At 40.3% G+C, this 15,025-nt stretch overlaps 1 protein-coding gene across 5 annotated transcripts in view; it reads left to right on the top strand.

Annotated features, from left to right (window-relative positions):
* Positions 1-15,025, top strand: part of PRIM2 (DNA primase subunit 2) — a 109,217-nt gene that overhangs the window by 31,072 nt on the left and 63,120 nt on the right. The window contains exon 1 of one of the 5 annotated variants that reach the window (XM_040554262.1): positions 3,711-3,824. The exons of the other annotated variants lie outside the window; for them this stretch is intronic. Coding sequence (XP_040410196.1) covers positions 3,723-3,824 — 102 coding nt within the window. The 5' untranslated portion in view covers positions 3,711-3,722. Of the gene's footprint in view, positions 1-3,710; positions 3,825-15,025 lie in introns of those variants that run through there. 5 annotated transcript variants of the gene reach the window in all.

Raw genomic sequence — 15,025 nt, forward strand, 5'->3', positions numbered from 1 at the left:
TCATTATGTTTTGAAGTGTCCACCTTGTGTTCGCTTCTCAAAGCGATTCTTTTCCTGTTTTGCTTACTTGCTAAAAGCTATTCTGGAAAAAAATTTTGAAAGCTTTGCAGTACAATCCTCAAAAAATCTATAATCGTGGAAAAATCACAAAGAATAGATGCACCTGTATTCATTCATTATTCATTGCCTCTATTGTCTAACCCATGTTTTTCACGTTCCTTGGTTAGATGTTATATTTGGGGTAGCATATCAGGCATTTTTATAAGCCTGCCGTACAGGTATCCCCAAAGTTGCACCTTGGTTATAAACAGTTTTTAATATCACACCAGATGCAGATGCTCATAAGACTGGCTGTTGCAAATAGTCACAGTGAAATGACTAAGTCTTGTAGCTGTAGAAATCAACATGTACAGCAGTGAGCGTCAGACTGGGCATTGAAGAAAGAGTTGGAGTCCAGCAAGTTACCAGATTTAACGTGTGAATTATTTTGAGACCTAAATTCAGCTGTAGTGTCTGCAGTTTCGGTTGCAGTTGTGTTTGTGTGAAGCCAAATTTTCTTGGATTAAAAGCAAAAAAGGCTGCAATAAATGTAGAATGGAGAAGGACAGGAAGAGGGAATGTTCTGAAGTGTTTAAGTCTGTGGATCAGGCAAAGAGAAATACTCTAAATCTCTAGAAATTGTGGTAACTACCTTTCAATTAAATAAATTCTTTGCATACATTTCTCCTTGTATTATGGAGAGGGGCTGTTTCTGTATGTCATGTTTTCTGATATCCTCAAACAGTGAATGTACATTGTATATGAGATGTTAACGTGTTTTTTGCCATTCCTCCTAATGATGAAGATCGTATGACTGGGGGGGAAGGACTATAGCTTAAACCCTTCCGTTTTAATCCGCAGGAAGAATGGGAAACTAACGTTAGTAGCTCAAAGTTAGATATGAAATAAATTGAACAGCTGGCTGTTGTATCAGATGACGCTTAAAGTATGATTAAAGTATGTACGCTTTCCAGAGGTTGGAGCCCTTCTTTAAGCAGCAAATGAAAGAAAAAAATAAAGTATGCACGAGTCTTATCTCAGAAATTCCTATACCAAGACTTGTCAAAAAGAAATTCTGCTGTAAGACTTTCAAGAGAAATACTAATTTTACTGATTGCACGGTTCAAGTGTTTTGAACTTTTAAGAAAAACGATAGCTTTTCAAACTTCTTTTATATTTTTTTTAAACTTCTAAATATAGGTGAAGTGACTAGTTTTTAGAAATGCTGGTCGCTGTCAGTGCTGCTGCAGCAGATTTCTGGGTGGGCTCATTGTGTGGCTTTCCATTTTACTGCAGTTTCCCACAGGGAGATTCATCTGTTAATGGATTTCTTCTGCAAATAATTGCTAATCTGCATATTTAGGCTTGAGAGGAAATGGACCTTTTTTGTAGTTCTTGTAAATGAATATTTGTCAGAATAATTTTTGCTGGTATTAGGGAAGTAGGGTGTTTCAAAGGCAGTATAATTAAACAGAAGTTTTACTATAAAAAGGCAAAGCTTGCTGCTGCTGCTTCAAAACAAAGCAAACACAAACTTATTGATATATAACACTTACCCAGAGTTTTTTGCCCCAAGAATAGTTTTAAAAATTGAGCATGCTGTGTAAAAACACACCCCAGTGCCTTACAGGCAGCCTGTACAGGCTGTCGTGGGAATCGTGGTGTGCCATCTCCCTGTTTTGTATCCATCTCATCCGTCTGGTGATGCCTCATTGTTCTGAGTAAAGAGGTAAAAAAAATAAATATTGTAATATACATGTTCTGTAGTACAAATGGATTTTGAAAGGTAATGAAGGATTGTTCTGTATCCAGGGTTACAGGAAAGTTTCCAGACAGAAGTGAAAAATGTGCTCTGTAGATTTTGAAAGGACACTGAATTAGCTGTTCAGTGTCTGAGTTATGGAATCGTAGAAAATACGGTGAAATATCAGGGAAATGGATGAATGCAGATATACGGCTTCAATTTTACATTGTAGCTTGTGAAATATCTTTTTTATTACAATTTTCTCTATTTATGTAAAAAAAATTCCATTGTATTTAAATAGTAGCATTACCCTAAGGATTGATGTTTAATTTAAATACTCTGTTGTCTTGAACAAATATCAGAAGCAAAGGCTTTTTTTATTATCATCTGTCATGAGTTAAGCAAAATGACATGGGTTGTTAATGACTACAGCCTTTGTTTATAAAGGTACATGTGAAAGAAAGGGAATTAATGTGGATATAGTGTTTAAAGCTTCTTAAGTAATAGAAAAAAACACATGATTTTTCCTTGTGTTTTTTTTCTACTTATGCTGCCAAAATGAAGTGAAGGTTGTTTTGTTACCAGCTTTGTTAATCCCAGAGGTTTGGGTTTCTTTTTACTTCAGTCTTTCAATGTGTAGACAATAAAAATACAATAAAAACCGATCAGAATGTTTGATCTGAAGCTATTTTGGGAGGAAGAAAGGGAAGTATTGTGGATTATCTGCTGATGGGCAGTTGCTTAAATTTAGACTTGTGTGTAAGGTGTAATTCTTGGCATCGACTTGCTAGTGGAAAGCTAGAGGATAGCACTTCTGTTCATCTCTACATCTTTTTCTTATTGCAGGCTTTACCAGCATTATCCTCTTGTCAGAAGAGCAGAGATGCTTGAAGTAATAATTTGAGGGGCAGTTAATCATGAGAAATTCATCCAAGCTGCAGTGCTTGAAGTCAGCACTGTGGTTACATCAGCGATTTTGGGTAACAACTTACAGCTCAAAGGTGATAGTCATTCCTGGGAAGTATAGTCCACAGCCTACTACCCACCTCTTTAAAGAGCTGGATGGTTTCATGGGGAGATTCCTCAGTTCAGTTGATGCAAAGAAGAATATGTCCCACAAAGCCTGAGCATAACCCTGTGCTCTGTGCAGAGGGAGCTGAGGAGTAGTGGAGAGTAAAACTCCTGTCCTGCTCTGTGCAGGATTCTCTGTCAGCGTTGGTAGCAAACCTGTGCAGAAAGCTGGATGAGGGTCTCTGTGAGCACTTCCTTCAGAGGGCGGCTGTTCCTGTTCCTTAGGCAGGAATCCTACTGAGTAGTAGGGGTAGAGTTTCCTGTGTCCTGTCACTTAGCAAATAGTTATGCAGTTTTAGTATTACTTGGACATGGTACAGTAATTATAATCCTTTGCATGATTGGACTAAACTAAAAGCTTTTCTAAATTTGCAGGATCCAAAGCGCAAAGGGTGGAAACTGCAAACTACTTATAGGTAATTCTGTCAAATTTTCAGTTAGCTTTACTTTTTTATTAATGTTTTGTCTGCAGTCTTTATTCATTTCTTTGAAGTGAGCTCTGTGAAAGCATCACTTTCTGCGTTAGGCTTGAATTCAAGGAACCTTTCAGAAAAGCAGATGCAAACTGAGACAAAGACCTGAAAGTTAATGCTAGCTATGCACCAGCTTTCTCTTGAGGTCACTGCAGCTCTGCATCTTATCTCTTGCAGTCTAATCAGACGTTTTGCTTGCTGAGTGCGGAGTTTCGAACAGCTTTATTGGTTTCATGCTTTACAAACTGGCTCTCTTTATAAGCTGTGCTGGCAGTTTTAGTTCCAGTCAGCACAGAGTGGATGCGTGAGGTCTGGCAGAAGATTCTGTCTTGCTACTGCATCCAGTCTCACAATCAAACTGCCAACACGTTCTTCTCACGGTTTTCACCCCTTCCATGATGGTTATTGTATGTGTCCAGATGTCTAGCTGCCCTGAGAGGTTAGAGCTGCATCTTGTGCCTTGGCCATCAGAGGGCACCGTGGGAGTGCTGAACAAGGTAAAGCAGAAAACTTGTGCCTGAAATGTAGCCTTTCTGTGTTGCAACTGCATTGCTACACACGGGGAGGAGGGAAGACATGGGACTAAGTTCCTAATTCTGAAGAAAAATGTGTTGTATTTGGTGTAATGCAGAATGTGTGCAAATGAGGTTGATTTTATTCTTTGTATACACCAAATGCAAATAAACATTCCATGAAGTGTCAGTAATTTGTTGTTCTGTGATTCATTTCTGTGCATCTGTCAGTGTGAGCTAATAAGTAAAAGGTTAAGTAAAAAGTTTTTTAAATCTGAATATGTCTTAACTGTATCTTCATGAATCTGCTCACCTACGTCATTCACAGTTATCAGGCTTTTATGTATTTGTAATGTGTAGCCATTCTGTTTTTTAATCTGTTATATCAGATATCACCTGGTGCATTTGAAGTTTTCCGTGTCAGTTAGGTACCACTGATTTTGTCCAGTTGATGTTATGACTACAGAGGTTAATCCTGGAGTCATGAGAGTTCTTTCTATGAGGTTTAACATCAACTAAAATCTGACTGTAAATGAGCAATTATGTTTTTCTCTTACTTACTGTCTAGACTGCATAGCATTGATTTTATGTGGGCAATTCCTGTTCTTGTTTGTTCTCCTTAGTGTCTTAATTAACTTTGTTCCTAGTGTTGTTGCACTCCTGCTAAATAGGCATTTCTTGTTCCTTTTTTAATCGTTTACATGAAAAGTGTTGTATTATCTTTAAAAGATCAGTGATTCTTTCTCTCAGATTTTTTTTCAAACCAGCTAATAACGATCCTTTCCAGATAGCATTAATTTCTTTATCCATAAAACAGGAAACTGTGTTACTTAATCAACTAGCAATTCATCCGTTCTGAAAACTCCGGTCGTTTGTCTTGTTGTCTGTTGGACTTTCAAAGGTTATTACTTGGACATTTTCCTTCAGCGTCCTTCTGGGTTCCCTGTAGGCTTCTACAACCTGAGATACTTTGTGTTGCAGCATTATTGCTGATGCATCATCGTCTGGATGTCTGGCTGTAAGGGACGTCCTGCGTTTAGAGCTTTGTTCTTGGTCTTGATGACTGGAACAACATCATACCTAAGCTTAATCTAACTTGTAATCTAGACAATCTTCCGTAACTGGTTGAAGGGTTTGTGTGTGTGTGTGTGTGTGTGATACTCCTGCAAATGTAGCATATTGGATCTCTACAGATAGCATTTCACCAGTTGGATATTCCGAGACCTACTGCATTTGATATTGCCCGAAGAACTCAGACTAGTGCTGATGCTCTAGCATCATGGTGGTTCTGCTCTCAGTGTTGTATCTTTTTATTCTTGTCAGCACAGTTATGAAATTGCATGTTATGTTTCTTGTAGAAAAGGCAGATATATTACAGGTTTTAGCTAGAATCACAAGGTTGTGTCTAAGACTTCTCAAGGAGAGGATGTAACATTCATATCCCCAGTCCTGAGCTGTTCTGTTTTTTCCGTGACCTGACCTCTGCAGGTCCCCTGTCTTCAACCCATGATGGGCAGGGGCCTTGCAGGCAGAGTTTGCAAAAGGCCTTCAATTTCAACTGGGTCATACTGGGTCATACTGGCAGCTGGGGAGGTTTATTAGAGTTTGGGATAGCCTTTTAAAAAAGTTTAGTATTAAAACCGATATGTTTGTGTGTTTCAGTATTCAATATGTATGTGCATACCTGTATGCAACCGTATGTTTCCACGTTCAGTATGACTGCGTACTTGTACAGTCACTGTTCCTTGTTCTGATACCTTGACAGTCATGCAAGAATATGACTCAAGTTTTACATGAGTTCATTTAATTTTTTTTGCCTCTTATATTAACCTTTCCTTATACAATCGCATCATGTAGCTTCCTCAGCAGTAGGCATAGGAGAACCTGAGATGCCAGATGATGTGTTTTAGTGGCCTTCCTCATGCTCAGTTTTGCAAGCCAGTGCTGCAAAGTCCTGCGTCTGTTGTTCCATGTGCTTTATCACTTTCTCTTGATCTGTCAGTGAAAGCAGATCTTTTTTTTTTTGCTAGGCCAAGAAAAAGATTTCAGATCAGCTTACTAAGGCAGTTGACAAATAAAGTGTTAATATTAGAATCGTGTTTCCCACACACTCATATCCTGTTTGAAATAGTTCGTCAGGTCTGTCTTACATTGTGTTGTGTGTTTCTCACCTGGCAACAAATCCAATTCTGTTGTAAGCTTTAAAAAAAATAAAATAATTAGAATTAGCTACATAGGGAGCTGAAAGTAATAGAGCCACATCTGTGTTATGTCATGGTCTGGCTGATGACTTTGAACAGTGAAGGAAAGCAGCGGCAGATACAGTTCCATGCTAACATAATTTTATCCTTAGGATTTGTGATAGTATTTCTAGTGAGGGCTGTGCTTGTCTAGCATGGATGGAGGCAGCTGTGATTTAAGCGTGATTCCATATATAACGGCTTTACTACATGTAAGTTGAATATAGTGCAAACGTATCTCAGATTTGCTTTCAATTCAGCTCAGGTCCACCGGATTCAAAAGGCAATACACATTTTGGTTGCCTTGCACATCAGGAGTGGGTTGAAAGCCTGGTGCTGCCGATGTTCTAGCTGGTAAACCCAGGAAGCGGCAGAAGCTTGAGTAACAAAAATACATCCGTTTGGAATGTGTTCATCCGTTTGGGTTTATATATCTTTATTTGATTTTTCAGTTGTCTGCCCTTGTGGCAAGATAAAGCAATGAAATAGACTTGAAAACATATTTGACATATTTGTTGGCATAATTTGTCTGTAAGAAGCACTTCTGATATAGTTCAGTTCTGCAGTTTTCCTCCAGTAATGAAGTTTCCTCCTGCAGTTTGCCATGGTCTTTCTCAAAACAGTGGAAGTAATGAGAGAAATAGTACTTCCTCAGGAACAGAATATGACTTTATAAATCATAACCATAAGATCTTAGTGATAGAAGTTGGCTTTCCTTTGTTTTTCAGTTAGTATCTTGTATTTATAAACCATATTTGTGACCCTTGAGTCGGATATTAGCTATGTGCTGCCTATACTTGTGTTCTGCATTGAACTGAAAGTACAATCGACCCTGTTATGATTCAGTTAAGAAGCATTAGATTAGAAGGACCCAGATGGGTTCCAAAAAACATGGTGTCTGGAGATACTTCAAGCACTTGAAAAGGCTTTTTTATGACCGTTGCTGACTACAGACCCATTAAACTGAAAGCCTTTGTTCTTGAAGAGTGGTGTCAGGTGTGATTACTTAATTGTTATTCAAAAGAGAAATTTTCTTTAGCTGCAGGATGAAGTGAAATGTCTTCAGCATACTGAGTGATTCTAAACCAACCACACAACTGCACTGTATGAGCTGAAGCCAACTTGCAAGCTAGTCCTGGTGAAATACTGTTTCTGCTTACAGAAAGAGTCAATCACCATTTCTGATACACCTCACAGTGCATTTAAATGCTTGTAATATCAGTTGAAGATGTTTTAATTTGTATGCTAAGTTTTTTTAGTATTTAAAACTTCAATCAAAAGGAAATGCTAATTTAGGAAAATGAAACATCTCTCGGTATAACCACTGGATTTACTATTAATTTAAATTTGAGGGTATGTGTCACTGCTGGATCAGACTGTTACTGTGGATGAGGTAGGAATGCATTTTAAAAAATTTGAATGAACCTGTTATTCAGCTGGCCAGAAATTTGTACTTTGTCGTCTGAGGCTTGACTAATCAGTCAAGCTTGTGTAATTTCTATCAGCAGTCTGTTTCCAGCCTAAAACCCTGGTGGGACAGTCGAGTTCTGTGACCCTTCCCGCACTTTCTGTTGCTTTTGATGTCTCCATTGTTTGGTGCAAGACTGTAATGTCTTACTCTCCGGTTGTGTTTGCACGGAAGCATTGTTCTTGCAGTCCAGCAGAAGGTTAGTCCGCTCTGTTGGTAAGTGCTTTAGAGACTGCCAGCTCAAGAGCAAGGCGAATGGTCCTACAACACCACTGTGCCAAAAACCTACCTCATGTTAGATGGTACGAAAGAGCTGCCCATCTTAAATAATGCTAGTTTGCCAATAGGACAGTTTTGGTACTTTGCACTTTATATATAGTTTATTTCATTGAAGTTAGTGCTAAAAGATCAGTTGATAAAATCATGAAAAAGTACAAATCAAAACCCTGTAAATAGCATAACAATAACATGCCTTTTCGAACACATAATTAAAAACATTGCAGTTTGTTAAATTATTTATACTGCATGCTGACTTTTATTTTCTTCACTGGGTTTTCTGTGGACGGTATTTGTTCAAACTGTTTAATGTGTGCAGAGAAATGTTCATCTGAAGTAAGCTGAGATGTCTCTTACGTACATGAATTAGAGGCTTCAGGGTCCCCTTGTATGGTTATTAGAGAAATGGGAGGGTGATCTGGGACCCCGGGAGGGCCTCCATTGATGTTTAGGCTTCTAGTTCGGAGAAATCGAACACAAATCACCTCTGCATGCCAAAGTAAGTGAATCTCTTCCCACTTTGCAAAGCACTTTTCCCCTTAATTGAGGAAAATATATATCATAGGATTGAGGTAGTTGCAAATGCAGAGCCATACCAATTCAATTGCATAAATATTAAATTGTATTTACAACGTGGGAAGGTTATAGCAGGCAAATAATGATTTTTGTTCGTCCTGGGTGTAGGTGGCAAGGTTTTGGTAGCGGGGGAGCCGCTTCCCTGCGAGAAGGGCCCGGGGCTGTCCCATGCCAGACATGGGTGGTTCTAGCCGGCTCCAATGGCCCTACCACAGCCAGCAGTTGTATGGGAGTTGAGCATTAGCTGAGGTCATCCTATCATACATCCTATCAACCCATCATATTGCCTTAGGATTTCTATTTTGTGGCCTACTCTCAAATACTTTGAACAATACAGACTTGTATCAAACAAGGCGGCTTCTCCTCAAGTCAAGCTGTTTCTGGCACTGTGGTCTCCAAATGGGGCACTGTAGCTGGTCCAAGGGGTCCAGGTTTTGGCAGGTGGCCTGGCTTCCGTGTATACTGCTTCCCCCCTGGGCTCAGCCATTTGTGGTGTTGTAGCTGATGGATATCACCTCCAGGGCTGTTATTTTTCACTTAATTTGTTGTTCTATAATTTAGATGCTTGGCGTAAGCTGTCAGTGGCCTGGCTGGGATGTTACCTCTTTGACCTTCTCCATAGCTAAAGCCCACTCACCTGAGGTGCTGTCTTTTTGACTTTCTGACCCAAATGTGTTATAAGAATGTAAAGCTGTTAAGAGTTCATCCATACTTCTTCGTTTTTGTTGCGTGAGTGCCTAAGCCATTAGAGCAAGGCAATGTAGTCCAGAGTTTATTTTTCCAAGCATACCTCATAACAGTCATCAGTGCTCTCCTCGTTTTCCCAGTGTGTACTCGAATCATCTGATAAGTTAGAGCTGGGCAGATGTTAGGCAAGGTCTCAGCTTCTCAGTGATGCTTCCAAGCAGGCTTAGGCAATATACAGCTACTTGCATCTGTCACCTATTAAAGGCATGAGGTGCAGAAGCTTTGAAATAATAATAATAAAAAAAAATGCAGTTAGTGTTTTGTTGCGTGTGCCCTTCCGTTTTGACTTATTGAGTTGCCCTCTAAGAGCAGAGATAAGCTTTTAGACAAATAATATCCCATTAATCCTTGCTTCCTTAAACAGTGTCATATATGGACTGTGGTTTGACTGTGATTGGCATTTTGTCAGAGCTATTTTCTGTTTTCTCCTAATCTCTTCAATTCTCTCTTGTACATATTTGAAAACAATTTTATTTTCCCAACCTCAGTAACCTTATTGCTCTTGTTCCAGATGATTTTTCTCCTTCTTACATATTCTGTACAGGCTTAGCCTTGAGGAGGTCATAAGTTAGTGTGAAAAGAAGCTACTTTTGTTATGCAGGATGGAGAGTAGGGTTTTTCACATGATTTTCAGTAACTCTTGGAGAAAATGTAAAAAGTGAAATTTAAGTCCAAGAACAGTGCTGATTTGGAGTCCAGATTTTTATGTTCATAGGGATGAAGGAACAGAAAACAAAAGTTGGAGGAGACCTATGAAGATCATCAAGTCCAACTGCAAGAATATACTGAGTGCTATAGAAGGTATGTTTAGTAGGACTTGTCATCAGAGTATTTCAGGAAATAAGAAAATATTTGAGTATTAAAAAAAAAAAGTCAACACATCTGACAAAATTTAGTGAGAAGTTCACCTGAGCCTTTTTGGTGTCTGCTTTTCTAATAATTGTTGCTCTGAAAAGAGAGGTGATGTCAAGTCCTGATCATACCTCACTGTGGCAGCTGATGTATTTACAGTGTTTTGCTCTTAAAAAAGAAAAAGAAAAAAAAAAAAACTACTTCTGGATAAGTCTTAAAGATGTATGATTTAAAAAAAAATTAGGAAGTTACTTTCATTGAGAAGTGATTGTTTGTTACTACTATGATGAGGTGATAAACTACAGAGAAAATGACCGACCCGTTATTGGGTCTAGTCACTTCCAGCTTAACGGTATGCAGGCATTACTTTGGATACTATGTTTAAAAACGACTTTGAACAATCTATAAATCAGTTTATGTATTTCAGGTAGCCATCCTCTACCCAGGTTGTTTTCACAGAATGGCTGAGGTGGGAAAGGACCTCTAGAGGCACCTGCTCCAAGCCCTACTCGAGCAGGGTGCACGGACCACATCCAGGTGGCTTCTGAAGATCTCCAAGGGTTTTCTGTCATGAGAGCTTGCTACAAGGAGTTGTGAGCAGCTTAGATCCTTTAGGGCTTTGTGATTGCTCAGCTGCCCTTGGCTATTAGAAGCACCTGAACTAGTAATGACAGCCTCTGATGCTCTGCCGATAGCAATTGCATCCCGTATGCCTGTGCCCCAGGGGCAGCGAACTGCTGCAATTCAGGAGGAACCAAACTTCTGCTGTCTGGTGCCATTGAACTTTTGGCCAATGCTCGTGGGCTGTTCTCCTGCTTCCCAATGGATCGTAAGCTGTGGTTTGGTGGGTGCTGGGCTAAGAATACAAAAGATATTTACTCACAGATTTTGGCTTACTGTATTATGACCTTGCTTTTAAAAATGTGTACTGGTGCTGTTCAAAAAGTAATGTTTTGGGAGTAGGAACAAAAATACCTCATAAAAACTTTTTTAAATGCCCCCTTTATTTGAGGACGTTACTGTAATGTAGCTTCTGTCTCAAAGCACAGTGATAACACCTGGTTTGGCACTTCTTTGAGCTGTGTACTCTTTTGCTTCAGTCTCTTGTATCTTTCCTATGCATTGTTGGTTTACAGGCTTGATAGTCTTTTTTACAGCCCTTGTGCTGTAGTCATGATGTACCTGTATTCTTTTGGGGTCTAATTATTTCATCAGTCATCTTACAGTAAGTCCGATACATTAAAGATGAGAGAGATTTCAGGCTTTCTTCCAGATAGCTAAGAGTTGCAAAAAATACAGGCTGGTGAGGGTCAGGGCCCTACACTTTGTTTGTAGTGCCCTCTGATACTTTGCTGGGGTCCGGTTCTTGAAGTTTGTCCTTGAAAAGTGCTAGGTGCAGCTCAGGTACTGGTTAATTGTTCTATTTCGGTCTGGTGTTCTTTGCAATTACGTGTTATCTGGGCAGGAGGCTGTTTCCTGGGATTGTTAAACTCCAAAGTATCAGCACAAAACCAAACTGTCAGCTCTGAAATTCTCGTGTGTTTGACATAGGATGTGTTTTCCTTTTGGAGTCTCTGCTGTTCTCTACAGCTTGTGTGTGTTTCTGAGACATGCCAGTGCCTCTCACCTAGTATTTTCCTCGTGAAACTTGTCAGGAGGTAGTGTCTTTTGGGTTCTTTTCTCTCTCAAATCTGGTGGGATTGGCTAAAATGGTCAAAAGTTATTAATTCTAACACTCATCTGTGAGTGTAAATAGCAAGATCACTCTAGCCTCATTTCTCTGGGAAAAATGTGCAAAACAGTTGTCATGGCATTTACTTTTTGATTTTTCTTGACTTACTTGACTATTAGCAATGTGTGCTTGTGGCAAAGAGGGCAAAGCTGGCAACCAAGCCAGCTTCCAGGGCTTTGAGAGACATCTTCTGGGGCGACCAAAGCCTGTGGCCAGCTCCGGGGGGCCACAGAGGTCAGCCACCACGTGCCGATGGATCAGGCCATTTGTGTGTGTGCTGTCTGTGCGTGGTGCCTGCTGTGGGGTCTGCGGTGTTCTTCAGCCTTGCTGCTGCCTGGTCTGGGGTCAGGTGCTGGCAGCAGCCTGGCTCTGGTGGGCTGGGAAGAATTCCCTGGGCTTTGGCTGAGCAGCTTGCTACGTGCTCTTCTTTTACGTAGGAGCACCAAGCCACAGGCCTTACAGGGAGGTCAAATGATACAACAGAAGAAAGCGACGCCAAAGGGATCTGGACAAGCTTGAGAAGTGGGCCCACGTGAACGTTACAGCTTTCAACAAGTCCAAGTGCAAGGTGCCGCACCTGGGTCTGGGCAATCCCAGACATGAGGACAGACTGGGAAAAGAACTCATTGAGAGCAGCCCTGCAGAGAAGGACTTGGGGGTTCTGGTGGACAAAAAGCCTGACATGAGCCAGCAGTGTGTGCTCGCAGCCCAGAAGGCTGACTACATCCTGGGCTGCATCAACAGAGGAGTGGCCAGCAGGGTGAGGGAGGTGATTGTGCCCCTCTGCTCTGCCCTTGTGAGGCCCCACCTGGAGTGCTGCGTCCAGGTCTGGGGACCCCAGCACGAGAAGGACGTGGGGCTGTTAGAGCGGGTCCAGGGGAGAGGACCCGTTCAGAGGGCTGGAGGACCTCTCCTGTGAGGAAAGGCTGAGAGAGCTGGGGATGTTCAGCCTGGAGAAGGCTCTGAGGTGACCTTATTGCAGCTTTTCAGTATTTAAAGGGGGCTTATAAAAGAGATGGAGAGCAACTTTTTGCAGATAGTGATAGGACAAAAGTGGGGGGGTTGAACTAAAAGAGGGGAGATTTAGATTAGAGGTTAGGAGAAAAATTCTTCCCTCAGAGGGTGGTGAGGCACTGGCACAGGTTGCCCAGAGAAGCTGTGGATGCCCCATCCCTGGAGGTGTTCAAGGCCAGGCTGGATGGGGCCCTGAGCAACCTGATCTGGTGGGTGGCATCCCTGACCAGGGCAGGGGGGTTGGAACTAGGTGATCTTTGAGGTCCCTTCCAACCCAGGCCATTCTATGATTCTATGAAATGGAGGTCCTACTACCATACTTAAGTTCTCAGGCAATGTTAGTGTGTTCCATAATACCAGTTAATTAGTTTTTATGAAGCCTTAATTTCCTCCTTCATGCACTGGAGTCCTGGGGGTAGTGTTTCTTATGTCAGCCTGTTTTTATTCGGAAGGAAAGTATATGCAATATTTGTAAACTTGGATAATTAACATTTTAAAAAGGATTTTTTTAAGAAATACATGTTTTGCTAGTAATTTTCTGTAATGTGAATGTCCTTCTTTGATTTGAAGAGAAAATATTTAAACATTATGTCTTACTCATATTTGGGAAATGTCATGGCTGGCAGTTGAGAGTTGAGATTAAGTAAAATATTTAAAAATGCTGATAAGTAGGCTCAGATTTATGCTTTTTTTTTTTTTTTAGGAGCATGAGATGGGAGTGCCTGTCATGTTTTTAGCTGTATTCACTACAGATAAGAACATAGTCGCTGATACTTGAACATATGGGGAGCTAGGGCTTAACACTTTTTGAAGGGTTGGCAATTTGATTCTACCTTAAAAAAAAAAGTCAATATTGTAAAATACGCATAACTAAGCAAAAGTATTCCAAATGCCTTTTTACTTTTAGAAGATGGATATTTTCTAAATCTTAGCAACGCAGCAGTTATTTCCAAGCAGTACCCACATGTTGAGAGGATAAAACACTGAAATTCAGATGTCTTCTTTTGAGGTTTGGAAGTAAGAGGCTGGCATTGCACAGACTGTTTTAATACAAACTTTTTCTTAAAGACTACTTTCATTTATCTGAAGTGGTGTAATAACTTTCTCAAGGAAAAGTAATTTACGAAGATTTGACCAGCTCATTAGACAGAGAAAATGGTTGGTGGTGGAATCCTTTTTCCTTAGATATTAGGGTCTTTACCGTAGTTTAAAGACAGAATAGGAACATAGCCTCAGGCAGTGTAGACTGGTAAATAATCCTGGTCCCTACCAACAACTATTTTTGAGATTTTAGTTAATTATTTTTCTCGGAAACCAGTTTAAGAGGAAGATGCTCTCTTGTTTCTAAAAACCAGTTTCATTTTGTGTTTATAACTCCTGAGTAAGCGTTTAACAGTCTTGCTGGAATTGCTAAACACTGGTACCTGTGAAAATTCTTCTGCATCACAGATGAAAATGGAGACTTCTGAGGATGCTCAGAGAGTCTAAGATCTTGTAAGGAAAGTAGGAATGCTGCTAGCTGTTCAGAAATAGTTGGTGCTGGACTAATTTATTACGTATTGTTTATTTGGTTTAAACAACTGGGATTCTGTTTGACCATCTTTGATACGTGGACAGCTGAGATCAGAGGATCAGCAGAACTTGTCTGATCTGTGCTTTTTGTCGTAGAAAAATACCGGACACAGCTTTTGGTTCTGAGGCTGTTTCCAAAATGACAGTTTTCTTTACAGGCTGTAGCTATAATAAGTTCACATAGTGTCGTAGAGCAAATCGCCGAGAATTCAGGTCAGCTCTGGTATGAGATAAACAGGACCAAATTTTGACACTTAAGGAAAACTTTCTTTGAGTGCAGTAATAAGACACAAGGACGGAGTAATTGGTTCCTAGCAGTAAAATCCTATTAAGAAAATGAAATCTCTGAGGATAATGGAACTGTGACTTTATACAGTGCCTGACCTGTTTATTTCCTGCACTGCCTTCCAAGCCACATAGGGCTTTAGTAACAGTTTGTCAAGATTAATGATAAATACGTAATACCTTTTCAACTCAATTTTTTGGGGATGGCTTCCTTTGCAGAACAGTAGATGAAGCCACGTCGTAGTGATAATGACTACGGAAAATGAGATTTTAATGGAGTGGATTGGGTGGGGCTATAGATGCTAGTTTCTTCTCTTGGTCTTCACCTTTGGAGAAGCTTTGCTGGCATGGTTTAGGGTTGTTCTTAAAACAGTTTTAGTACTGCTGAGCGTAGAATTAGTGCTAGATTAATGCAGTTTTTGGT

The sequence above is a fragment of the Cygnus olor genome, chromosome 3 (genome assembly GCF_009769625.2).
Source record: "Cygnus olor isolate bCygOlo1 chromosome 3, bCygOlo1.pri.v2, whole genome shotgun sequence".
Taxonomy (NCBI): domain Eukaryota; kingdom Metazoa; phylum Chordata; class Aves; order Anseriformes; family Anatidae; genus Cygnus; species Cygnus olor.